Source organism: Triticum dicoccoides, chromosome 7B (assembly GCF_002162155.2).
Source record: "Triticum dicoccoides isolate Atlit2015 ecotype Zavitan chromosome 7B, WEW_v2.0, whole genome shotgun sequence".
NCBI classification, from domain to species: domain Eukaryota; kingdom Viridiplantae; phylum Streptophyta; class Magnoliopsida; order Poales; family Poaceae; genus Triticum; species Triticum dicoccoides.
Window position 1 is genome coordinate 581297301 of NC_041393.1, and position 26179 is coordinate 581323479.

The window sequence follows — 26179 nt, forward strand, 5'->3', positions numbered from 1 at the left end:
GGGGATGATCAGTCAGCCATGGAGGCAATAATAGGAAGGGTGGCCGTCGCCCGTGCATCGCCTAGACAGAGCTTGGGGGAGGTCTCTTCCTCTCGTCTGCATCTCTTTCCTGATGAAATCACTTGCATAACTTCCTTTTGGAACCTTCCAAAGCACAGAGTCATACCTTTAGCATAAATATGACCATATGTAAGAATATTTTACTCGCAAGAACATAATTAACTTTCCGATATTAACACCACCATGATACATTAGTATCTGGAATGTTTCAGGGAAAAAGAAGTGTGAAATGAATACCCCCAATTATAAGGGTCCTCTTCCTGAATAGCTACTACTGCTGCTTGTTGCATATCTGATCCTGGAGGGAATGTTGCTAGTTCACACTCCTTTGCCAGAGTAAATGAAGTTCCGTATAACCAAATAAGTCAATCTGAAGTAAATGAGACGAAAATGAAGAGGTGCAGTTTAAACCAAGTACTTATAAGTAGTTGTCACTCATTGCTATCCAACAAAAAAATGATAGACATCTAGCAAAAGCTCAAAAGTGCCTTACCACCTTTTATAAAGAGAAATATTTTCTTACCGAAAAATTTCCAGTTGCTCTTAATGTCGTCAACGCCAGCAAAATGAAAGCTTGGCAACAAATGCACATGAGTCAAACATTCCTGCTGAGGCCTGTACCATAGGTTCCAATATGCAATCAGCATGAGATACTGTTGAAAAAAGGCAATGCAATACATCTAGTAAATCAACTCTGAAGACCTAGTATGCAAATGCACGAAATCCTCCACGAGAGTCAATGTCCATTGTGCCATCATGGGCACTGTAATTGAAAAGCATAGGAAACAGACAGGTAAGTTCCAAAGATGAATATGCATAAACCCCGCCAGATTTTTAGTTGTGTAAATCAAGCAGCACAATTTACCTAAAATCACGAATGTGCAATTCGTAGATGGTTATGTCAGAGCAGGAATCAAGTTTTGGCTTCTCATCGGCCAATTCATCCCAGGAAGCTGGCTTCAATGTTTCATCGTTAATGTCAACCAACCAGGTCCACGGTCCATTTGCAGAAAGGCTGATAAAATAAACAACAAGCTAGTTTCTTCCTCTCCCTGAACTTTTTTCTTCTGCGGAAAGTTCCTCTCCCTGAACTACATAACTGAAATGCGCACAGCCACATACCCTCTAGCATAAAGGTCACCAGCTAAACATTTCAGAATTTGTGCTTTAGTTGGATGATACACGTCAACTTCATATAAATAGTATCGGTTTTCCCACTCTCTTGGTCATGTAACACTCCAAATACCATTTGACTCCTTGAGCTGCACCATCTCTAGAGCAGGGCCTGCGGACCATCTAAGAACCACACACTCACATCCTGCAAGATATATTGGGAACATTTTACATATAAGCGGGAATAGTATAGAACCGGAGGCGACACTTGAGATGGTAAAATGCGTCGTCTTTAGAAGCCAAACCTGTGTTGTAGGAGCCCAAAGGTGCAGGCTCATAGAGTCCTCGCTGAAAACCGCACTGAGCGGTCCTGTGTATGCAAACATGTCATCCAGCACGCCGGGTAATTGCAGTCCAGTAACATCTACGTGTTTCCCGTCAGCTGCACACAAGCAGTATGTAAGGATCTTGCTCTGTCTCAGAACTTGTCTGAAGAATTTGACACTCATCTCTGAATCTGCATGTAAGGGTGCAAAGAATCGAGAATTACCACCGAAAGAAGCGACGACCAGTTGGCATTTCACAAGGCTGGCGACGTCGACAGAGCTCGGAACTCTGAACGCTCTATAAATGATGATGAAAGGGAACTTCTGGGTCACCTGAAACATGTTGCGAATGGCACTCTAGGTTCAAAAAACTGAACTTCAACAAACTGAAAAAATACATCACTAAAGTGGGGAGCCAGCCACGGCCAACAAGAACTCAAACTCCTATCCGATTTCGACTTCGTGCTCTTGACTTTCCACATCGCAACCTCAAGAAACCATCAACATACATCCCCGCATCCACCCCTACCTCCTGCTGCCGCCTACATTGTTCTTGCTCATCGGGGAAGGGCCACAATCTCCTCTACGATGGCCACAAACAGGTCCACGGGGAGGACACAATCTTCGAGGGGCACTCAACCAAGCACGTCACCCTCCACATTCATCCTATCCCAACCCTAACAGCGTCAAGACCCTCCATTGGTCCATGAATCAGGCTCGTAGCGTCCAGGTTCGTTGCGACGAGTTCGTAGTCGAAGTCTTGACTTTGGCTATCCCCACGACAGCACCATCGATCTTGCTTGCTTTTACCTTCACTTTGTCTCTCCCCAAGGCAACACCACCACCCAGCCAATCACCACCACCGCTTGTCCAGATAGAATCACGAACAATCCCCATGGCAGTGCTGTAGGATCACCTTGGCGACCTCGACAGCAACCGCCCAGTCTAAAATCTAAGCGAGCCAATCTCTATAGAAATCAGTAGAAGCAAGGCGCATGGCTCAGATATGTTCATTTTTTGATGCACGCGCCTCTCTGGAGACAGAGAGGAGAAGCGGCGTGCTTGCCCTGCCACCCACCAGCTCCTGGTCTATAGCTCACCTAGCTAAATACTCTGCTTTCCACCGGGCCAGATTTTTTTTTGCACATTTATAATACAGTTGAGTGGGTTAAAACTATTGCAAAACAACACACACTTTTATAATCTCTAAATACATATTTAGTTCGGTCTATATGTATATCCGAAATAACTTATCAATGTCTCCTCGTGCATGGGACCCAAATACTGTACGTCCGAAATCACGAACAAATTGACATGTTCGCTAGAATTCCACGACGGCATGCAAAATCACAAATAAGTATTGTCTTGTTGTATAAAGAGAAATTTCTTTGCGAAAAAACTAATATAGCTTGACATGTGGAACCTGGACTTACCCTCGTTGACACCACTAATATGTTAAATAGCTTCAAAATAATCAAACACATACTTGTCTTCGTATTTCCAGCCTCTCCACACAAGCGACATTTCCCAACAAGTTCCTAAAGGAGCTCATGGTCTGTCCATTTTAGTCAAACTGAACCCCAACAAATGGGGCAAATATAAGGACACCAAGTTTCAAGTAATTCATTGCAGTTTCAGTTCTCAGTTTAGGTGCAGCTCACACAACAACCTGCAATTATATACCTATTACAGAATTATTTTGAAGGCATGTTAATACTTAGAATAAAAAATAACCCCACAGGAGGGTAACTAATTTATACCAAAGAGCATGCTAGCTCTCTCATGACCATAATGCTGCCATAACCCCACTGCAGCACGCCTTGCCCGCCATGGGCTGCCGCACACCCCTGAGCGCGTCCTATACTTCAGTCTTCTTATTCGTAGTGTAGATTTCATTACATGTTTGTAAACAAAATAAAGATTATTTGTATCAGCAATGTACATTTTCTTTAGGGCGATAGATATAAATTGATGTATTATCTAATACCTCCAACTATGAAACTGGAATAAGTAGAGTTGACATAAAATTGGAGATGGTTAACAATTAAGGAAAAAAAACTAAAGAGGACCCCATGTGCACCTCTGATATCTATACTGACTCCACTCTGGTACATCATGAGTCGAAGCACATCGAACGAAGGGGTGTGGAGAAGAGGCGTCGAACGGGAGGCGAGAAGGGTGGTGGACCACCGAGCAAGGGCGCTCAACGGCTCTGTCCCTGCCCAATGGTGGCCGCTGCTCGCAAGGGCATAAGGGAGTCATGAAACAACAGATGGTACAGCTCCTTTGCAGTTCGATTCTTACTGTACAGGTACTGTAGCTGTTCAAAAAATTGAGACATGGTTATCTCAAGAAACTAGAAGGACTAAGTGTAACAAGAATGTTCATATATTGAACTTGTATGAGCAATGAGAAAGGAAGGCTGAATATAGAGCTTGGAAGGTTGGTAATCTGCTTCCTACATAATAACAGGAAGGATAATCAGAAGAGGCTAAGGCAAGAGAGATGTACCTGGTTCTTGGAGACTAGGAACAGTAATGTGCCATTCAAATAGACCAGATGTTTTTGAAAGAGCAACACTCCACTATATATGGAGATGGACAACCCGCCGTGGAGGAGAAATACTCAAGATGCACCTGGTTTTGAGACTTGGACTCATTTGCTAGATCTCTTAATCTTAGCCAAATTTAAAAGTATTTCAGAATGCAGTTAATTGTTTAAAGCAAAAGGCAACCTCATTCAAAGCAAATAGAGTATTTTAAAAAACATGCTATGTTTCAGAGAGCATTTAGCAGCTACGTCATGTTTTCTTTCAGAATATACGTACTGCGAATAGCTTGCATCTGAGTCAAGTACGCACATAAAAATATGCACAATACATGGAATTTTCAAACCCATAAACTACTTCATTTTAGTAGTTGTCTCACAAAGAATTTAATATTAAATTCATTTGTGGGGAAAAATTAACATCATATCATGAAGAACAGTACTGTATGCGTCTTCATTGGTCCTGTTTGGCCCTGCTTCTTGAATCATTGTGTGGGTTACAAAAAATTGTAGTATACTTTGTACTCTCTTCATTGCATGAAAGAAAAGAAAAGACTAATCTCTCACATATTTTTTCCAAATTAAAATTGCTATGACAATATCATCAATTGCTAGTACTGTTAACTGTATCCATGCCACTGTTGTTGCCTGGATGCTGCAAATAATTCATCTCCAGCTATATTCAGAACCATTACATTTTTCACTTAGGAAACATGCATGCAACAATGTATTTCACGCACAAATCCAAAGCCCATTAACAGCAGGACTACATTTTGCTCATTACCAACAAACTGAAGAGAGTATATTTTGGCCGCAATACCACGATTCCGTTAATCATCCTTTGATAAGAAAATTAACACATCAATCTTGATCCTAAAAAAAGCTAGTGAACATTACCCTACCAACTTATCTATCTCTAGATGTCAATTTGGATATTCCATGCTCACCAAAGAAGGAAAAAATGGAGATGTTTTATACTGCATATCACTATGCTCATGTAGAGTTGAAGATACAGCTTCAACAAGTACAGAGATGTTAAAACTAAGAATTCGAAAACAGAAGGCTAAAACTACTTGTTCCTCCGATCCTGGAAGTATATATATATCTGATGAATTTGACTACAGTTTGTTACAATAAAAAATAAAATATTCCACCATGTTACCACGATATTATCGAGTCAAGCCAGAATGACATTTAGCACAGCAAGCTGAATCTTCTCAGCATTCTTCTCATGAACCGGTGTACTATAAAGCAAAATATACAATCATCTTATTTTACGATTTAGTACATATACACTGAAGAAGCACCAAAGTGGGTAAAAGCAACAAAGTTTAATCACAATCCATTAGGAAAATATACTGTTTATAAATAGGATTTCATTGCAACAAAAGTGTACATTTAGCAAGTATTGTAATTTGGGGAGCCATTATCATAGCTCATCAACACAAAGAATGGTTATTTGCACAACAGAACTAACAAAGCATCCCATATGTATACATACATAAGTAGAAAGACGAACAAGATAGCCCCATTGGTTTATTTTTTGAAGGTATGTGCACTGATAAAAATAATCAAACCCTGATCATGCTACAAATGTTTACCATTCCACGTAGAGTAATCAAATAGATAATTTATGAAAACATGATAAGATTTGTTAAATTTAGCATGAACAGATCCTTCAACACAGAGTAGCATATAATCCAATCACCAAAGAGAGAGAAAAAGACAGAGCTGAGTAGCCCTTAATGAATGAGCTATACCTGCATCACCAGAAAAGGGGAGACCGTTAAATGAGTTCACTTGTTTACCTAGGTTGGAATTCCAAGACCTCGGCTAGCTTGTTCATGAAGGTGTACTTCCATTATCATTTGCCTTAAATATAGGGAGGCATGCTGCAGGCCATCATAATTTAAATCACAATAATTGCAATAGATCCAGCCAACAGCTTGAGGATGCCAAAGAATATGAATGTAGTAACTACCAGAACCATTATCCGAATCCCTCTAAAACAATGGTCAAAATCCATGAGAAGAGGAAAACGTAACCCTTCCACAAGATCAGCCACTCCAGCACCGAACATGTAGAAGATGTGATCATGCAGAAGCCCAGCATAGACGACCATGGCACCCACCCTCATCTAATCACAGAACCAAAGACCAAACCAAACAAGATTCAGTGACTAATCCAGAAATTATTGAACGAGGGAAAGTGATAATCTTGCATGGGGTTTCATCCGGCCAAGTGAATTGATAACAAGTAGTAAGAGTATAAACCACGACATGGTATATCTCACCAATTATCAAACCTGAATTGCGTTGGTGTAGGAGTGCCACATGAAGCCGATGATTGTGATGTACTTGATCGTTCCCATCATCCTCTCCCGTTTTCACTTCCACTATTTCCAACGTGCTCTCCTTGTCATCAATTCATCCCAAAAACTGAACCAAGCATCCATGAGTTAGGTTCTCCACAACGTTCTCTCGAGAAATTGCAGAGCAGAGCCAGATGGCTTAATGCAAGAGACTACCCTGACTTGGATTAAATTAGGGTGATCAAGGACATGGCAAACAACCAGCAGTTTGCCGCAAGAGGAGCCATGTGGAGGCCTTGACGACATAGTCAGCAGGGCGTCTACCTCGTAGGCTCCTAGCTCGCTGTCGTCAATGCCACAGTAGTTGACGGAGACACACGGCAGGGAATGAGGTGGTCGTGGCCGCCGACGGCGAGTTGCTTGACGAGCTCCGGCACCCACCGTCGCAAGGACTGCTGCTGCTGCGCCGACGTTGAGGCTCTACGGTGGCTCCCCCGACCGGATTTGGCCAAAGTGACCACTGGAGTGGCAAGGCTTGGCCCTCTCTCCGTCAGATCGGGTCAGGGAGGGGAAGTCCTGGCCTTGGACGAAGGAAGGAGGGAGAGGAGGGCAGCGTGAGGCCACGAAGGAGTGGTCGGCGTCACAAGGCCGCGGAGGAAGGGTCGGGTGTTCCTTGCGAAGGAGAGGACGACAACGTGAGGCCGCGGAGGAGTGGCCGGCGTCTGATGTGACGGCGACTGCGAGGAGCCGAGGAGTCGCCGGCGACGGCGGGGCGCCAAGGAGATCAGATCGAAGGAGAGGGGCGGCGGGGGGACGATGAGGAGGGGCAGTCGTCCGCGGGATCTGATCTAGGGCGTGCGTCAATAGGCGCTCGAGGGCAGGAGGCCTCGCTCGTAGGCACGCACGATCCTGTCATGGTTTTCTTCGCTGGTTAATTTTTGTAGGGTTTTTTTCGCTGGTTAATATTCGTAGATTTTTTTTTCTTCGCCTGTCTTGGGTGCGATTGGAGGTTAGGCCCTGAAGAGCGCGGGGGCGGGTGCGGACTCGGTACGAGTTTTTTTTGGTTCATGGCGGCTCAGCGTGAGGTGGGAGAAGGTACCAAAATAGGTATAAAAAAACCCGGATAAGGTGGGACGCAAATAAAACCCGGAACGCGACCTATCAAGTGAGACATTAGGAGTAGAGATGGAGCAGTTGGTGGTATCCGTCCGTCAATTTTCCTCCCATCAGAGACGGTTTTTTTTCGTCCTTTTTTTTCTTTGTTTTTTTTGTCACCTCCCCACCCCACCTCACCCCACCCCTCGCACGCACCCCAAGAAAATCACCCGGCAGGAGGAACGCCGTTTCTCTCGATCCTCTCCCGTCACCGCCGCCGTCCTCTCGATCCCCTCCCGTCGCTGCCGTCGTCCTCTCGATCCCCTCGAGTAAGCGGCGCCGCCGTTGGCTGCCGATCTCCTCGATTAAACGCCGTCGCCGTCGTCTCTCGATGCCCTCGAGATCGCTGCGCCGCCACCGTCTCTCCATCCCCTCGAGATCCCAGATCCCACACCGCCACCGCCGGCTCCTCCTCCGCTGGCGACGCGGCGAACGAGAGACAAGGGGAACGATGGTCTCCACCGCGGCGGAGGAGGGCGAGGACCCGCGCTGGAGGAGGAACAGCATGGGTGCGTATTTTTCTCGTCTGCGGCAGCAACCTCACTAAGGTGACATACCACGCAAACCCCTTCCTCGCTGAGTTTTTGTGACTCCTTGCCGGTGAATGGCAGTTGGATGCCGCCTCGGTTGGTTGATTTACTGATCGGGGTCTGGAATTGGTGTCTGGCAGCCTCGACGTTGCATCAAGTCACTCCTGGACACAGGAAGCAGTGCCACCTCGTCGGCAGTGTGGCCGGTATGAGGAAGGTTGTGGTCACGTACGTCCTAAACATGTTAACTTGATTTCATTTATCCACTTCCATGGTATTTTACATCGCCATCCAAACAATCAAGTTTCTTCTGGCCTTGCAACACTACATATGGGAAGCTTCAGTATGAGGCTACTTCACTTTCGTACATGTTTTTCTTTGCGGCATGTACCTCTCTGTTTTTTTAATGGACTAGCAATAGTGTGATTGTGTAAAAGTGCTACTGCAGTATCGTGCTGTAAAAATATATAGTATGATAGTGCTTTATAATTCGATATATTGTGTTCAATATAGTAGTATGTTTCATCCTCGGTGACTTCCTCTGCTTCACCGTCCTAGCCGGCATCAAGGACCAGAAGGACCCTCGCGACAAGCTCCACCATGGCGGCTGGATGGCCCAGATTTTGTACTGGATCACCATCATCTTCCTTTTTGTTCAGTGTGCTCAACATTGTGTCAGCTTCTTCTGCGGTAAAAACCTTTCCTCCCATATTTTTTCTGTGACAATATTCATCTTATTTATTAGCCCCGAGCAAACTCACCTTATCCCCCGGGTACAGCATGGTTGTCAATTTGATGACAAACGTAACAATGAGGAGGTAATGGCTATATAGAGACATGCTTTTTTAGGTGTCTTGATAATGATTTGCAATTGTAATCTATAGTTGTTCTATAAGGATATTTTCTCCTCAATTATTGTAGATATTCTGCACTGTGTATAAACATCCAAGAGTGTATATAATATGATTTTTACTGCAGGGCAGCTTCTATGATGTTACAAGACAGGCAAATTGACGCTTGTATATTGAATTGGGTTTTTCGTTGTTTAGGGAATCTTGTAGCTGGAGTTGTATACATGGTTGACTCAATCCTAATTGTTGGAAACAATATCACAGGTTAGCTAATCATCCTTTTGTCTCGATTTATTTAACAGCACCTTGATTCTTTCATCATTAGTTACAGTTTTTAAGTATTAACTAAATTTTATTCTCAGATCAAAGCTTTATCAAGTCCCGTAAAATGTGTGAGAAGTGTGAGAATAGAGTTCTCAGAAAGGTATGCTTTCATTTGCTGGTTCAAAGTTACCTCATCTAGCGATGCATACTACAGTATATGATTTATGGTTTCAAATTTGTGGACAACTTATTAGGAGGCATCATGGGCATTGTGAAAATGTAGCAGAAGGCAACTTTGAGCACAAGAAATATTGCAGGTTATGAGGGTGTACTCCAAACAGGGCCCAAAGTATGTGGAGAGGAAGGACGCCCACAGGCATTTGTTGGCGCGAGCCGATGCGATCCCGCTGTGGCAATTGGGATGGGTAGATGGAGAGGCATGGTGGAGGCCGGTGGCAGCATCTGGCAAGGAAACAATGAGTGAGGCGGCGGCAGTGTACAGTGGCATAGCCGTTGTGTGGCAGCCATCGCATAGACATCGAAGGAGCACCAGCGTACACGTGCGCACACACAGACACACACACTGCTGGTGCTGCTGGAGACCATGGGGCTGAGCGAGAATGAGAGTGGTACACATACGATTCTTAGTGATCCGTCTTCACTGTCATTTTTAGCTGGTTAATATGCTTTCTGTCAAAGTAGTTTGCTAGATGATGAAATTTATCTTTCATTTTGTTCATTCTGCTCTAGATACTCTACGTGTTTTTACACATGATATGAGAAATAATTTTCACTAGGCAAAGTATGGCTATAATATGAACAATGGTGCAATTCCTCACGACCTTTCCAAATATATTACCGGTTTGCCGTTCAGAATGGAAATTATAATGATTGGGATTTCTGTGGCATATACGTCCTAAACATGTTAACTTGATTTCATTTATCAGCGGCATTGTACAGTGGCATGGCCGTTGTGTGGCAGCCATCGCATAGACATCAAAGGAGCACGAGCGACGCGCGCACGCGCACAGACACACGCACTGCTGGTGCTGCTGGAGACCATGGGGCTGAGCGAGGATGAGAGTGGTACACGTACGATTCTTAGTGATCTGTCTTCACTGTCATTTTTAGCTGGATAATATGCTTTCTGTCAAAGTAGTTTGCTAGATGATGAAATTGATCTTTCATTTTGTTCATTCTGCTCTAGATACTCTACGTGTTTTTACACATGATATGAGAAATAATTTTCACTAGGCAAAGTATGGCTATAATATGAACAATGGTGCAATTCCTCATGACCTTTCCAAATATATTACCGGTTTGCCGTTCAGAACGGAAATTATAATGACACATATACTTTTTTTTAATTCTGAAATTGATGGTATCTTGTGCATGCGGTATATTAAGTTAATTTATGATCTACGAGATCATGTACCCGGATTTACAAAGGCAAAAGTGGTACAAAGTACTGTGAGATACATCAGTAGTTTAATGCTTTTGTTTTTTTATTGTAGTACCTATCTGCATTTGGCTGTTAAAAAAATAGCTAGCATTGTAACAAATTGACAAATCTTACAAACGTGTCCTAACAGTTTTGAACCGTATAGCTTATACTCACACATGAGCTTTGCTTGATTTTTCTAGATTAAAAAAGCATGCAGTTGTTCAAGATTTTTAATCCTTTGCTCTATCTGTGAGCAAAATCACACGTGCCCCTGTTAACTAAACAAGATGCTTGTCAATTGGTAGAAGTATTGCTAGATTTCCATTTGTGGGTTTCCATTTTACTAAAGTTTACTTCTTTTTTTATATTCCCTGCAAGTAAAAACTACTATACATTACTACAAATGTGTTTCTGCATTGTTTGTTTCATTAGTTTATTTCCTTTTTTAACAAAAAGAAATATTTACTGTTACCTTTTGTCCACATTTTTTGTACGGCACTGGTAGCATTACTATCAAGAACACTGGCATGGCATTGATTCTTGGTATCTATAATGCACGCGGCACGCGGCACGCCATGGTCGTCTTCCACCACACTGCGGCCTCCACACGGTGCCTCCAACCCTCCAAAGTGTGTCACCTCAATGGTCGTCGTCGCCTCGTGCTCCAGCTCTCCCAGCCACCGCCATAGGTCGCCGCCTCTGTCCCTCCAAAGAACATCACCTCTCTGGTTGCAGCCTCCTTGCCACGACGACCAACGATGGGGAGGAGGAGCTGGGCGAGGCGGGGAGGCCAAGGGCGAAGAGCTGTGGGAGCTTCATTCGTATAGAACATGTTGTAGCCTTGTAGGTCAAGGGCTGGCTCCTTAACATCTTGCAGGCCTAAAGTTATGTTGTTGGTTGCTACAGGTCACCACATCCACTTCCTAGGGCAGACGGCAATGGTGAGGAGGTGGTGAGCGACAACGGGAGGCTAAGGTGAAACTGATGAGAAGCAGTGTCGCTTCGTCAATTATGAGAAAGGAAAAGTGTGGGTAGCTTGGAGGTAAGTCGTGGTTGGTTCTGAGTTTCACATATGTTGTTTAATGGTAGATCATGAACTGTTAGACAATACTCAGCTAGATGTAGGTATGGATCGAGCTCTGAATGTGATGCCTAATTATTAGTCCATGTTTTTGCGAATCAGACCAGAAGAAATCACACTGTAAATGTTGGTGAAGATCAAACAAGGCGAAGTGGTTTTATTAACTTTTGTGGGTTACTCAAAATAGAGCCCATGTTTTCTTAAGATTGTGCGGAGTGGTGTCCTAAGTCCAATGAGCAATCACTTTTATTTGATTTGAATTAAGATGGTGGGATGTACATTACACAAAAACGTTATATATTTATTATGCTCTCAGGGTCTTGATTTGAAGGCCGGAATTTTGTTATCCCCTTGTAACGAAGGGGCTCTTTATCATGAAATATATGTAGCCTACAATATTGTGAGTGTTATCTCTCCTTCAAGGGATGTAACCTTCAATACTGTACTAGACGTTCTGTAGAGAAGGAAAGATATATATGACAAGTTCTTTTTAATTTTGTCAGAGAGAAATGAGAGTGACACACATGGAGAGATAGAGTCGGGCCGGGACATATTTACAACTGCTTGATCTCACCGTGAAGCAGCAAAGATGCATCTCAACCTTAACTTCGGCTCTTTGGACACTCTTGTTATCTCTGTAAGAATTTTCTGATGTTTCTTTTGTGATGCATGTAGCTTTCAGCTTGCCAGCCTTTCAAATCTGCAAGTGTCCGACGTACTAGGCTACTATGGAAGTTTTGGAGGTTATGTAGTTGTCGGTACTAGGTTTGACCATTTGAGTTTTATATTCTGTATGTATAGGAAGGTCGCTTTATTTGTTCTAGGGTCATTTATGAACATGTTTATGTATTATAAGATCACGGGCATGTATTGATTATGAAATTATTTTGTTTCTCAAATGAAACTATTTTATCTATCAATAATACATGTAGATTGCCTGCCGTGTCTTTTCTAGGTTTACCTTCCTTCATTATGTTGCATCATGTGATGTGAAATTTTTATTGTAGTTAAAGTCGCTGCTGCAATTTTACTACAAAGAATTATGGTTGTAGTTACAATTGTGCAAAATAGTGGCTGATCGTGCAGGGCGAGCAATGGAGAAGGAAAATGTTGTGGTGTACCTGATGGAAAAAATACATAGGAGCTCCTGGGTGCCCGTGAACCCTATATAAAAATTAAAGTTTACGGTCAAGATAATTTAATCTGCATGGATGAATGTGATGGCTTGTTAGCCTAGATTTTTATTATACTTGTCGAAGTATCGTGCACATGAACCTAAAGACAGCATTCCTACCTTGTAATAGAATATCTTAAGAGCATCAAGTAAATCTTAGTTTGTAATATATAATATCTTAAGCGCATCATGTCTCTCTGTGTATATAATCAAATTACCTTGTAGGTGAAGTGGATTTAAGTTATTTTCCAATTTTATAAGCTATCATTTCTATGCATGTGAAATATAACATTATTTTTCTGTCCAAAAATACTTGTCAGAGAAATTGATGTATCTAGACGTATTTTAATTCTAGATACATACATTTTTATCAATTTCTCCGATGATTTTTTTTGATGAAGATTGTAAATTATATGAGTAATCAAAAATAAATAAATTAAAAGCCCGTGACAACGCACGGGCGTTCTACTAATTTACTATAATCAAGAAGTATATGCACTCCAGAGCCAAAAACGGCTGTTCCCTCTAACTAGTTGCTTCCTTGGAATGGCCATGTTTCCAACTGCCATGCCTTCACTGAAAGCCTCAAAGTAAAATTTTCTTAATCTCTCCCCTGAAGGACTGTCAATTAATTTGAACAGGAGGGAGTACCAAATTTCCAACTGCCACAACACTCTTGTCTAAGTATTCCCCTTATTACACTCAAAAAAATGTATAAGTATTCTCCTGAAAGAAAATACAGTATGATTTTCTCAATAAAATAAAACAAAATATTAAGAAAGTATAAGTATTCCCCTTATATACACTAAGAAAGTAATCTCCCTGCTTTCTTTCCTGTCAAGACATGCCCGTCGCGACTTACCAGTACCAAGCGCTCAAAGAGGCCCTCGCCGCTTCCATCTCCGCCGCCGGCGACGTGCGCCGCCCCCACGCCCTCGCCGTAGTGTCGGGTCTCGCCGGCAACGGCTACGTCGTCTCCCTCCTCGTATCCCGCTACTTCCGCCTCGGCGCCGCCAATGCCGCGCGCAGGGCGTTCGACGCTGTTCCCCTTCCCCGGGCAGCGTCGCTCCCCGTCTCGGCGCCGCCGCCCAAGCCCCTCCTCTACAACGCCATGATCCGCGGGTACCTCGCTCTCGGCCTCCCCCGCCTGGCGGTCGGTGTCTTCCGAGAGATGGCGTGCCCGCCCGACCGCCACACGTACCACCTCGCCGTGACGGCGTGCGCTCGCGCGTCGGAGTTTGAGCTCGGCCGGCGTATCGGGAGTGAAGCGTGCTCCAGAGGGCTTTCGACCGACCTCCTGGTCGGGACGGCGCTGGTCGTAATGTATTCTGAAGCAGGTGACATGGAGGCTGCTCTTACGGTGTTTGATGAAATCCCGCACCGTGATGATGTGGTGTGGAATGCCCTCATTGCTGGATATGCCCGTGCGAATTGCATGGGAGAGGCTCTCAGGTTATTTGCAAGGATGAGGATGGTGGATGGAGTGTCTCCGACTGAGGCGACACTGGTGAGCTTGGTTTCCGGGTTTGCAATCTATGGTTCTTGGAAGGTCTGCTATATGATGCATGCTGTTGTGATTAGGTCTGGTTTCCACCTTAACGTCTGTGTTTGCAACGCTCTCCTGGAGCTTTATCTTTACTCCGGCTGTTTGAGGGAGGCTGTGATGTTGTTTCGTCAGATGGAGGAGAAAGATTCCATCACTTGGAGTACGATGATTGGTGGGCTTGTTCGGAATGGACGACCAAATTCTGCCCTTAACCTTTTCCACTGGATGCTGTCAAATTCGACTGTGTCGGCCACTAGGTCCATCTTGCTTAATGTCATTGCGGCCTGCGCTGAGCTGGGGGAGTGGAAACAAGGAAGATGGATTGAACAAAGCTATGTGCTGGCTGATTCTAGTGAATTCAATAGAGATCCATCTTTGGTAACTGCACTGATATATATGTATGCAAGGTGTGGACAGGTAGATTCTTCAATTGCTCTTCTACATGGAGTTGCAGCAATGAGAGATGACATAGTTGCATGGAATGCCATGATCAAAGGCTGTGGAGTTCTCGGGCATGTGGGAAAGGCAATAGGATTTGCAGTGGAAATGCAGAGGGTAGGCATTGATCCAGATGCTGTCACATTCTTGGAGATCCTACCTATGATTTGTTCGATTCCATCACTGAAGAAGGGGATGGAAGCACATGGTCAGATCGTTAAAAGAGGTTTCCAGAGTGAAAGGACAATTGCTAATTCACTCATCACCATGTATGGTCGATGCGGGGATCTTAGACATTCATTTGACACCTTTAGTGGGATTGTGGACAAGGATGTAATCTCTTGGACTTCTATGATTCAGGTATATGCCTGGAATGGACATGCTGCTGAAGTTGTCCAGCTTTTTGAGTTGATGAAGAAAACAGAAGTGAAACCGAACTGCTACACCTTTCTTGCTGTGCTGTCTGCATGTAAGAACACAGGTCTTGTTGAAGAGGGAATGGACTTGCTCAAGTTCATGGAAGAGCAATATGGTCTTGAGCCGGATGTTGAGCATATTTCATGTGTTGTTGATATGCTATGTCGTACTGGACGCTTGGCTGATGCATATGACCTGATAAAAAGTACTGTTTCTGAACGTGTAGACAATCATATATTATGGGGGATATTGCTAAGTGCTTCCCGTTCATCTGGGGATTTGGTGATTGGAGAAGCAGCTGCCAGACATCTCTTGTCTCTGGATCCAGAAAATCGAGCCAACTATAAAATGCTTGCTGATATTTATATCTCGCTTGGGAGAAGGGATAGTGCTGATAATATCCTTAGACTATCATTGTCAAGAGGGCTAGACTCGAAACCAGGCTGCAGCTGGACTGAAGGTGGCTAAATGTTGCAAATACATGCTAGATGGTATGGCTCAAATATGGTTAAATCGTCCTCTTTTCTCACCTCTGTTTATATTTCATCTATCATGTTCTCAGTTCTAAAGCAGGCTCTGATATTATTGTCTAGATGTATCATATTCTTACCATTTAATGGTAATGTTTCATAGTTCTTTTAGCATAACCAATACTCAAGTCATCCAACTTACAGCTCTTTGCCTTGTTGAAATTAGTTTTACTTTCGTATTCAAACCACTGACCTTAAGCACAGTTATTTGTACACGTGGAAAATACTACTGATGTGACACCAGTTAGGGCATGCACCTTTGCTTCAACACTCTGGAACTGCTATTTGAGCATGAGATTTTCAATTATATTTTAATTACAATTCACAAATACATCCACTGATAGAACTATAAGTTGTGAACCCAACAAAACCTTAGAGTGTGACATAAGATTAACCCTTCCTTTTCAATGAAATGTAACACAAAATTCTTTTGCATCTTCTCGAAAAACAACATCAAATGAATGACTAGACCATGTGTTGAGTGTTAATAGTTAGTCCAGGTGTGATATTTTTAAGGTACTCAGTGGGAAAAGTAGTTTGAAGGACAAAAACTCAAGAGGGGGATTGGTCGTGATGCTAAAATCTCAAGATTGAATATTTTCAATACTAGGTAAATACCTGTGCATTACTATGGATGAATCAAGTTAGACGACCCAACATGTTGCTTTTATTCCAACTTTGGTGGCAAGCATGACCACCATCTCAGACGTTTGTAATAGATTAACGGCTCACAACAGAAAGGAGCCAGAAGGTGATGAACCGCCACCATTGACGTCTTTATAGGAGTAATGATTTATGAGGGGATTATTGTTTATTTGCACTTTGGCATTTCTTGTTCTATTTTTATATCTCAAGTAACTGGAATGGACGAAGGACAGGCCTGGCGCAGTGGTGAAGTACTCCCCACTTCTGCCAAGAGGTCCTGGTTTCGACGCGGCCTCTCTGCATTGCACTTGCAGGGGTAAGGCTTGCCTCGTATAATCCTTCCCCAGATCCCCCTGGTGTGGGAGCTTCTAGCACTGGGTCTGTCCTTTTAAGTAACTGGAAGGCACACGTCTCTATGTGAGTTGCTAGATGTTCTATCTTAGTCCCTTCGCTAGGAAATTTTGTGCAGCTACCTCTGTGAATGAAAGATTAGTATTAGCATTCTATTACCTCCGTCTCAAAATACTTAGTTGTCTTAGATTTGATATCATGATACTCCCTCCGTCCGGAAATACTTGTCATTGAAATGGATGTATCTAGATGTATTTTTGTTTTAGATACATCCATTTTCATCCATTTTGATGACAAGTAATTCCGGACGGAGGGAGTACAATATGTCTGAAACTTAAAAGAATGCCATGAGCCCAAAAGGCATAAGCTCCAGAACTCCATATAGTTCCATTTCTAAATTCCTTTTCAATAGCACTGAAGGATTGTGAAATACTCCCTCTGTCCCAAATTAGTTGTCTTAGATTTGTCTAGATACGGATGTACCTAACACTAAAATGTGTCTAGATACATCCGTATGTAGACAAATCTAAGATAACTAATTCAGGACTGAGGGAGTAGTGACCGTGTCTGCATGTTGAGAACATACTTTGAGATATGATTTTATCCCCTCACTAAACTTAAATCTAATTTTTTTGGAGATTTATCTTTTGCGGACTATAAATTAGGAAACCGGGGACCTTGTTTAATGCTAACATTTTTTATTTGCATCTCTAATGATATTCAATATTAATAAATAGAAACATGGTACATCTCCTTAATGTTAAATTTATCTGTGCACCATTTGCGGTACTAGTACTACTGTAACCATACAAGTTTATATGCTTTTGCTGGAAAATAAGTGTTAGGGAAAGAGAGAATGTTTTTCATTTGGTAGTTATTACTATGAAAAAAATACATATTATTGTGTGGCACATTCAGTGAGGGATCAGGAACTGTTCTGAGCAGTGTCAGTTTCAACGCCAGTAGAATTATCAAAGCAAGCCACAGAAATAACTCAGCAGCCAAAACATGTTAATAGTACATGCCATGTCGGTAGTGCTGAATGATGATTATCCTTGTCTTGACTTTGTTGTGTTGTATGAATTCTTTATGTGAATATATTCTGTAAGTGCTCTAGGTCCCAGAAAGTGGCATCTTCAGGCTGGTAGATCCCAACTATTCTTTTCTGTAATAATGTTGAAGCTGTGATACTTTTTACTTTTTGGTCAAGTCAGTCATGATTTATTTACCAATGTTTCCAGAATCAGGATGCGGAACCCTTTTCCTTTTTCTCGGACCAAGAACAACTTCTCTGGAGCTTTATCCCACAATCTAACAAGGTGCTGAACTATTTTCCCTCCTTTCTGAGACACTTATTTCCCTTAATAGATATTAGTGTTTGTAAGTGTGATCCAGTTTTTGGCGGATTGTTTTACAAAATACCAGAAGATACTTAGAAGTATGAGATTGATGGATTAATTAGATATATGCCACTGCCAACTTCGTATATTCAAAAAATGTTGCGCACTTTCTGCCAAGTAGATGTAATATCCTGTTCTAGTAGTATGTAATTAACTGGTAAAAATCTTATGATTGCATAATGTACTGTCAGAAACTCTGGGCTAAAATGTATCACAATTCATAAGCGCAAAGTGATGCCCTCATGTTATTTTTTGCCTCTAGCTCCACTCTCTGCAGGTGTGGTCTGAGCCTGTGTACGAGTGAGTGAACAGTGTAATAAACGAAATTAACTCCAGAGTCCAGACTACTGACATAAACAAGAAATTTCATAATAATAACGGAGTTGTATCAAGATAGATAACCTTCTCATCCCCGAAATAAAGCTTGCTTTCAGCGTTGCCCCTCTTTTTGTGTTGGTGCACATTTGCTATACCTTAGAATGGTGTGTGTATGTGTGTGTGTACACACACAAGAGGGTAGTTGGAGAGCTCGTCCTCAATCGATCGCGCGGCTAGGCTCTTCCATGGCCATAACGCAAGGCTCTGAGTCCTGCAAGGTTTGGGCGCACTTTTCTATTTTTTTCTTGCTGGCCTAAATGTATGAGGTCCCGTCTTCACATAAAGCCTCTCTAACAAACTCGATTATGTAAGAGATAAGACATGCTGCTCTTCAAAACAGAGATCAAATAATATATGAAACTTAAAAGATAAAGAAAATAACCTATTCTGAAACACCAACCTTAGCTGAGAATTGTAATGGTTTCCTATTAGATGGCTTGAAATTTTACAAGGTTGTGAACATGAGACTTTGTGCGAGATAGACGAAACAGGCTAGTAAACTACAAGAAACTAAAGAAACAGTAAAATGGACTAGTATTATGAAGGCCATCATGTTGAAACTTGCGCTTTCAGAGATGCACACAACTCCCTCGATCATTTGACTCTTGCCATCTACCAAATTGTAGCCTCCTCCTGGATTGTCTCGTCTTGGATTGCTACTAGGTGTTCCTGATGTTGCCGAAAATCATATTTCAATGCCCGCCTATGTTGCTACTTCAACAATTGCCAGAGCACATTGATGATTACACTCTTTTAACCTTCACAGTCCGAGCAGACTTTGTCTTGGTCTTACAAAGATTGAACCAACGATCTGAACTAATTTCTTCTTTTACCGGTCCGGACTTGATGTGGATGCACATTGGTGGTAACTGGGTAAGTGTTTACTGAACAACTATACACATCATATAAGTATACAACATGATCCACCAAGTGAAGTTACATATTTCTTGGTCTGAGTGATATGATGATTTTCTCTGCTCTTCATTTCATCTTAGACTGCTCTGGGAGTCTGGGTAACAATTTGACGTAATAGTTGAATGTATTAAAAATGCCTTCTGCAAGTTTCTCAAGAAAAATATAACTATGGAGCTGTGGGCATTTCACTATATTTCGGGAGTGTTTAATCACTAATGATTTCTATCTGATCAAGTATGCTAGCAATTCACACCATAGTCCTGCTTCGCGATACCTGCATAAAAGTCAAAAAGCATAAAAACTTAAGAAGAATATTTGTTGATTATGTTGAATGTGTTGAATGTCTCATTTGGGGACTTCCATACATTTTGTGCTGAAGCAGGGCTGCTTCAGTGCTGGGTCATCTTCAGGAGGTTGCTGTCCAAAGATCATCTCGCAGCTCATGTCTTCAAAATCTGAACAGTAACAATATGATTGACATAAGTACGTAATATTCTATTTCCTCTTAATTAACTAGTAACGTCCTTAAGGGCTTGTTTGAACTTATTCCAAATAAAAGAAAGTAGATAAAGAAAGAATAGATTATTTGGTTTTGTGGGCATCAGACATGGAGTTGGAAACGCTCCATTGTAATATACAGGAGTGAAGCCCCAAGGGGTAAGACAATTAGCACTTTTGTAGTGGCAGTAAGCAACATTCACTGGCTGCCCCTGGAACTATGTACTCTAAAGCACAAAAGGAGAATCATGCCTTGCATATCCCAACTCAAGTTGATCCTAGTTGGGTGGACTGCCGTCATAAAATATCAACATCATATGACCTAGAAACAATGATTGTTGCATCTGAAATATACAGCGAATCACCCTGGAAGAACCAACACTCGCAAGTGCTTCTCATAAGTGAGACTGAACCATATTCCTCTGATATTTGAAACATGATGGCCCTGCACTTTAAAGCGAAGGTGCCTATACTGTGTATGTCTAGTCCTGGATTGTGGAACAGTTGGAATAGACAGTACAACTTGTCTGCCAGCCCCCCTTCCTCTAGCCCTATTTCTGTCCAACACTTGCAATTAATGTGTGACCTGCAAACACGTTGGTCCCACTCCAACCCTTTTTGTTCCTCAAATGGTGGCCTGTGGTTCCCATAACCAAAAAAAGGTAAAGAACCTAGGTATAGATGGCAAGGTCTTATTTAAGTATGAGATCTCTTTAAGTATCGGGTTCTGTATTATTCATATGAGAATCTTGATATCATGGATGCTTTGAGTTAACATTTCCCTTCAAGGGCTAGTCTAAACATTTAGGTGGCTAGGGACCTATTATAGCACTACTTAAAGTGGAAAGATGTCATTCTAAGTTCACTGAAGTCAACATTAGTAGTATACTGTTACACTTGCATTATAATTTGGTCACTGACCAGGGTAGTTAAGATACACTTTCAGGTTTCAATATCTTAAGTGATAATCCATTAATCTCTTGCTGAATTTATTCAGAGGGCCGGAATATTAATTTTATCATTTCACTTCTATTCGAACCGATTATATTTCAGTTGTTGCGTACCCACTGATATACTCACTATTCAGGATAGCCTATCGTGGATCAGAGCAAAGGAAGCTTACTGGGTGACATGTACACAGAAACTCCAAGCGAATCTTGCATAAACTTCTGGGATGGGATCTTGCAAAGGTTCGTGCACATACCGACACAGTTGGTGCTTTCCAGAAACCTGTCGCCGAGTAAGATAACAAATTAAGAAAGATAAGCACCACTTACGTCAAGATTTGTTGGTATGTCTGCACTCTGCACCTTGGTAAATATTCCTTATGCCAGTGTTAATTTGGATAGTGTCTCAAGCATGGGTAGTGTTAGTATGTTGCATTGGCCTCTTACTTTTCATTTCTTCTTATTTTCAGAAGATATTTTTCATCTATTCGCATAGGCAGTTTGTGGAGTGTGAGTAGGAACATCAGTTTGCCACAATTGCGACATGGACAATACAAGTGGCATGTCAGCCTTAGTACTTTCTTGCCTTTTCTTTCAAGTGGATTTACTTGAGTATAAGATGGACATACTGCAATAAATTCATTCAATCAATGGTTGCAGAATCATGCGCTGTTAATTTCAAAATAAGTTAATTGTTTTTGCACCTATGAATGCTCAGAGCAACCGTTTGGACCAGTATATTTGGGACATCTTATATCAACCTAGTTAAACTCATCCGAAAATTTGTTTTCTTGCATTATTTTCCTTAGCATTAGCTACTCAGCGGAACAGTTCCTCGGTTATGATTGAATTACCTGCATTTGGGGATGTACACCACATTCTTCTCTCTCGTTCCATCGACTTCAGATTCCCTGACCTTGTTCAATGACATAATAATGATCACTCAGAAAACTTATCCAAAGTGGGGAGTGTATTCCATGTGGGACTGCATTAAATATTAATATATGTACTATAAATGTCTTGTATATTGCTACATCCAAGCCACATCCTACCACTTTTGCAGTATTTATCAACTTGGCATGTGGCTTTATATCGGTTCATTTTGGGCAGGGCTCACCAGAAGCACTAGCATGGAGTCTTTCTTTGAATGATGCCCTCCTTGAGGGCAGGCTACTTATTTTATGAAGTGAAATATTGCATATTTATTGCATGGAGCAAGAACATGTCAAGGAGAGAAAATCTGTTGATATAGTACCTCACATGGTCCAACCAGCCAAGGGAAGAATATGGTGGTGAAGGCAGCAAAGTACTCCCTGGAAAATCTTGAAGGCGGCATCATCACCTTTATCTGCCCAAACAGAATTCTGTCAAACCAAAATCCAGGTAAAAAGTAGAGACATTTGTACTGTTTCCCCATCCATCCGTGTCCAAAAAGAAGGCTTATAAATTTGAAAGCAAAATTTTGAAATCCTATATAGTTTTTTTTTACTTTTTTTGTTGTTGAGAAAATCACTGGTGGGATAACATAGTTAGCTGAAATCTGAATACTATTATGAAGTTAATTATGCATGGGGTGTACTTGCCATTGTGACGATGTAGCTTGGCATTGCTCGTTCGAGAGCGCTGGCCACAATCTCGCACTGTGTGTCGAGCCTGAAGATTCTGGAGATTGTCACCGCGGCCTCTATTAATCCTTGGTAGCCATGTTTTCCGTTCTTTATCCCTGTCATACATGACATAGATACATGATGTTCAGGTCAGTCAGCAAGTGTTGACCATCCTTAACTTGGACCACATCTAACTAAAACTGTAGTGTAGAAAACTATAGTGAACAACAAACAGCACACTAATACTGACGCTTTCCTCTAGTCTAGAAAAAATATCTACTTTTTCTTGGGTACCATCAACGAACTGGGCAAAAACTAAACAGGGGTACGTCATAGGTACGTACTAATTCGCGTGCCTAGTCATTGTTTCTGAGATAGCTCACCACTCGCGCTGAATGGTAATTCGCATGTCTAGTCACACCGTCATCGAAAAATCTGATCAGTGCCAGAAGGAATTTACAGCTGCTACATAGTAGACACACTAAGTGGCTAGCTCCTAGGCGAAACCATTTGCTACATGGTGTTTGTTTGACTTGTCCATTACCATTAGGCAGTATCGTGTGAAGAAGAAGAAGAACAAAAAGGACAGACTCACCACTGAAAGATTCCTAGAGTGTGCACCTCACATTCTTATACGGCCGGCAAGTTATGGCCACTCGTAGTTGCCTGGCTATATATGCTGATACGCACTTGCGCTTGTTTTGCAATATACTCCCTCCGTTCCTAAATATTTGTCTTTCTAGACATTTCAAATGACTACTATATACGGATGTATGTAGACATATTTTAGAGTGTAGATTCACTCAGTTTGCTCCGTATATAGTCACTTGTTGAAATGCCTAGAAAGACAAGTATTTAGGAACGGAGGGAGTATATGCATATGCTACTCGCTCGCCTAGCTAAGCTCTTCAACATATTATCAAATCGGTTTGATCGTCTGATATTTTCCTTCTATTCTGTCATGACTAATCTCGAGTGAATTTTGTTCTCTCACATTATATGTACATGCATGTGGAGCCTAAGTCCTACCCAGCCGGGCGACATAAACCGAGATGCATAATACCACTACATATGGCTTCTTTGCAGAAAAAAAAGGAAGCTAGTAATATTTATGATCGTATATACAGATATAGTACGGACAGCAACAGTAATCAACTGTATGTGTGTAGCACAAAATTTTCGTGCCACGTACGGACGAATGCATCAACCCAAGGTTAGCATTACGTGATCAACGTTGATTAGTTAACTATTGGTGAACTAAGTTAAATTAATCGGTCTATACTGACAAAAATGGACCATAGTAGCACCCGTCAGGTGGCAAGGCCATCAGCTAACGACGAAAAGAAGCATCTGGGAAATGCCCATTTTATTCTTGTGAAGCATCTAACCTCAAATTACTCATTTTTAATTCAACATTTTTTTTACGATCATTGTTTTGTCCAACTTAATTAACCACGAACTTTTCTTTTGTCGACGTAGCCACTTTTATACTCCCTAGATCCGACCAGCTCCCATCTGAAAAAGAAAAAGACCTTCCACAAATACGTGTGGCCGCGTGGGACACAAATGTCTGAGCCACACGGCCATCTTCCTAGTCGATGCAAAGATCGTGAGGGCGGGCTAATGAAAGCTATGAAAGCAACACTGATTCATTCACTAAAATTATGTCTCTTCGCATGCAGCCGAAACTCGCATGGGTAGGGTAAAACCACATGAAGGATGGAGGATCATTCCAAAGCTGGCAAATATGTATACGATCGAGCACGAACCAGAAGCTTCTTGAAGTTTCCTGGACAGGTAGCCAATGGCCAGGTTGTCGAACCAGGTGTCGTGGTACACGGTCGTCGTCGTCGTGACCGCGGCAGTCTCTCTCACCGGCCTTGTTGGCGCCGGTGCCGGGACCCGAGCTAGCGTCGCCTCTTGTGGCCTCGCCATGACCCCTCGCACCGTGGAGCTCCGCTTGATCCTCACGTAGCTCTTCTTCGTCACGCAGGAGACACCTCTTCCGCCCACGCATGGGGGTGCTCTGGCCGTGAGGCCACTGTGGCTGTGAGGGAGGAGCACAAGTGCGGTGGCCTCCATGTTTATGGCCTGTCTAACTATGAGTGTGTGTGTGTGAGACAGAGAGGGAGGGGTATATTTGTAGAGTGGGAGAAGCGGAAGAGTTGAATTAAGGTGTATTTGTAGGATGTTAATCACTAGGCTTATGATTTGACTTGTATGGGAGAAAGATAGAGAGAGAGGGGAGGAAAAGCCCAAACGGCAGGGAGGGGGGCATCTTGGTGTGGAGGGACGATGGAATCAAGGCTAACATCATGTTCCACACGAGATCCTCACCTCGGTCGGAATGGACAAGAGCGAGCTGTGTCAATTTCTAATGGGCTTTGGCTATTGATGCTCCCTCCTTTTGTCAGTTGGACCAGGCGAAAAGATCCATGGACATGTTTTTTTAGATGCCATAGACATGAGAATTAACAACACTTTCCCGAGCACTCGCTCTTTTCTACGGCGACATATGTCTGCACTTCCGTTCACGCTGCTATCTAAACTGTTGCACCAAACTTGGACCCCAGACCGACCAATTCTAACATTTCGTATATGCAAGTTTTTTTTTTTTTTTTTTTTTGCAAAAGGCCCCAGAGCCATAAATTAAGTATCACAGGTGCTTACACACCCATACAGAAAAATAATATTACATTCAAATCCTTGAGAGTGTCGAAGTCTTCTTCCGCTTGCATCCACCGGCGGCGCGCCGTGCGCATAGCTCGATGTTGCCACCAGGCTTCCGCCTCGGCGGAGCAAACTTGTTTGAACTGGGAGCTTGTAGAAGCCGTGGCCGGGAAGACGCCATCGACTGCGATCTGCAAAGCAAATTGCCGTCATGAAGAAGAATACACCAGTAAAGGACATGTAGAAACTTTGAAGACCACAAAAGCCAACCGAATCCAGATTGATCCATTGAAAATCAAATCACCCGGATCTCGAAAGACCCGCTAGATACCCGACTTCACACGCCCTCCGCCAGTGATAAGCACACCAACGGGACAGATGGAAAGGGCTAGGGAGAACATTATTCCTACACCGGGGCAACGCCATCGTCTCGCTTCCCCAAACCAAACACGACTCCACAAAGAAAGCAAGAAAAAAACACTCATGCCGTTGCACGCCAGGTTTGAGATTGACGTCGAGCTCGCCGTCCAGGACCATGCACCGACCTCCTGTTCTCTGATGCCTAGCCAGGCCAGACCTTCGCTAAAGATCGCTGCACTGGAACACCAACGCCGTCGTCGAACATTGCCTGTTGGAGACCGCAACTTGGTAACACATCCTCGTTGCCAACCCACGACAGTCCACCGACCCTCCATATCAGGCTCCCACGATCAGCAGGCTCCCTGCCGCCGCAAGCGGAGCACCCTGTAAGGGTCACGATCGATCTACGAAGAGGAGCTAGGGTTCATGGTGAAATGGGGAATTCGGTAGCGTGCTTTTCCTCCCAACCTCCCTCACTGCTACAACTGGATTACAATCGGCCGGAGCCGTCGTCCAAGTCCAAGCCAAGTCAATTCGAATGCTACAGGTTTGAATTTAACTACCGAGTCCACTCTGGGCCACCGTTCTACCTGGGCTTTGCCTTGGTTTGAGTGTGCCGCG

General features: G+C 42.8%; 2 protein-coding genes and 1 long non-coding RNA gene across 10 annotated transcripts; 1 reads left to right on the plus strand and 2 right to left on the minus strand.

Moving 5' to 3' along the window:
- Positions 1-6: 6 nt before the first annotated feature.
- On the minus strand, positions 7-7176 carry LOC119341910. 7 transcript variants are annotated; one of them, XR_005165331.1, is made up of 9 exons: positions 6682-7176; positions 6340-6484; positions 3580-6183; positions 1724-1832; positions 1479-1615; positions 926-1378; positions 763-823; positions 584-675; positions 7-430 (listed from the first exon to the last, which is right to left on the minus strand). It is a non-coding gene; the product is annotated as an uncharacterized LOC119341910 (long non-coding RNA). The 7 variants fall into 7 exon arrangements; XR_005165330.1 differs by having other exon boundaries at positions 6619-7176; XR_005165328.1 differs by having other exon boundaries at positions 6580-7176.
- A 6524-nt stretch (positions 7177-13700) lies between these two features.
- Positions 13701-21177, plus strand: LOC119337958 (pentatricopeptide repeat-containing protein At5g39350-like). Of its 2 annotated transcripts, none has more exons than XM_037610240.1 (3): positions 13701-15748; positions 18025-18102; positions 21067-21177. In XM_037610240.1, the coding sequence occupies exon 1, from the start codon at positions 13701-13703 to the stop codon at positions 15723-15725; it is 2025 nt and encodes a 674-aa protein (XP_037466137.1). In that variant the 3' UTR covers positions 15726-15748; positions 18025-18102; positions 21067-21177. The 2 variants fall into 2 exon arrangements, with proteins under 2 accessions (XP_037466137.1, XP_037466136.1); XM_037610239.1 differs by having other exon boundaries at positions 21062-21175.
- Positions 18968-24814, minus strand: LOC119337959 (beta-carotene isomerase D27, chloroplastic-like). Its single transcript, XM_037610241.1, has 7 exons — positions 24298-24814; positions 22505-22644; positions 22177-22269; positions 21776-21837; positions 21098-21204; positions 19842-19931; positions 18968-19750 (listed from the first exon to the last, which is right to left on the minus strand). Exons 1-7 carry the CDS (start codon positions 24608-24610, stop codon positions 19716-19718), a joined length of 840 nt encoding a protein of 279 aa, XP_037466138.1. The 5' UTR covers positions 24611-24814; the 3' UTR covers positions 18968-19715.
- Between the last annotated feature and the right edge of the window lie 1365 nt (positions 24815-26179).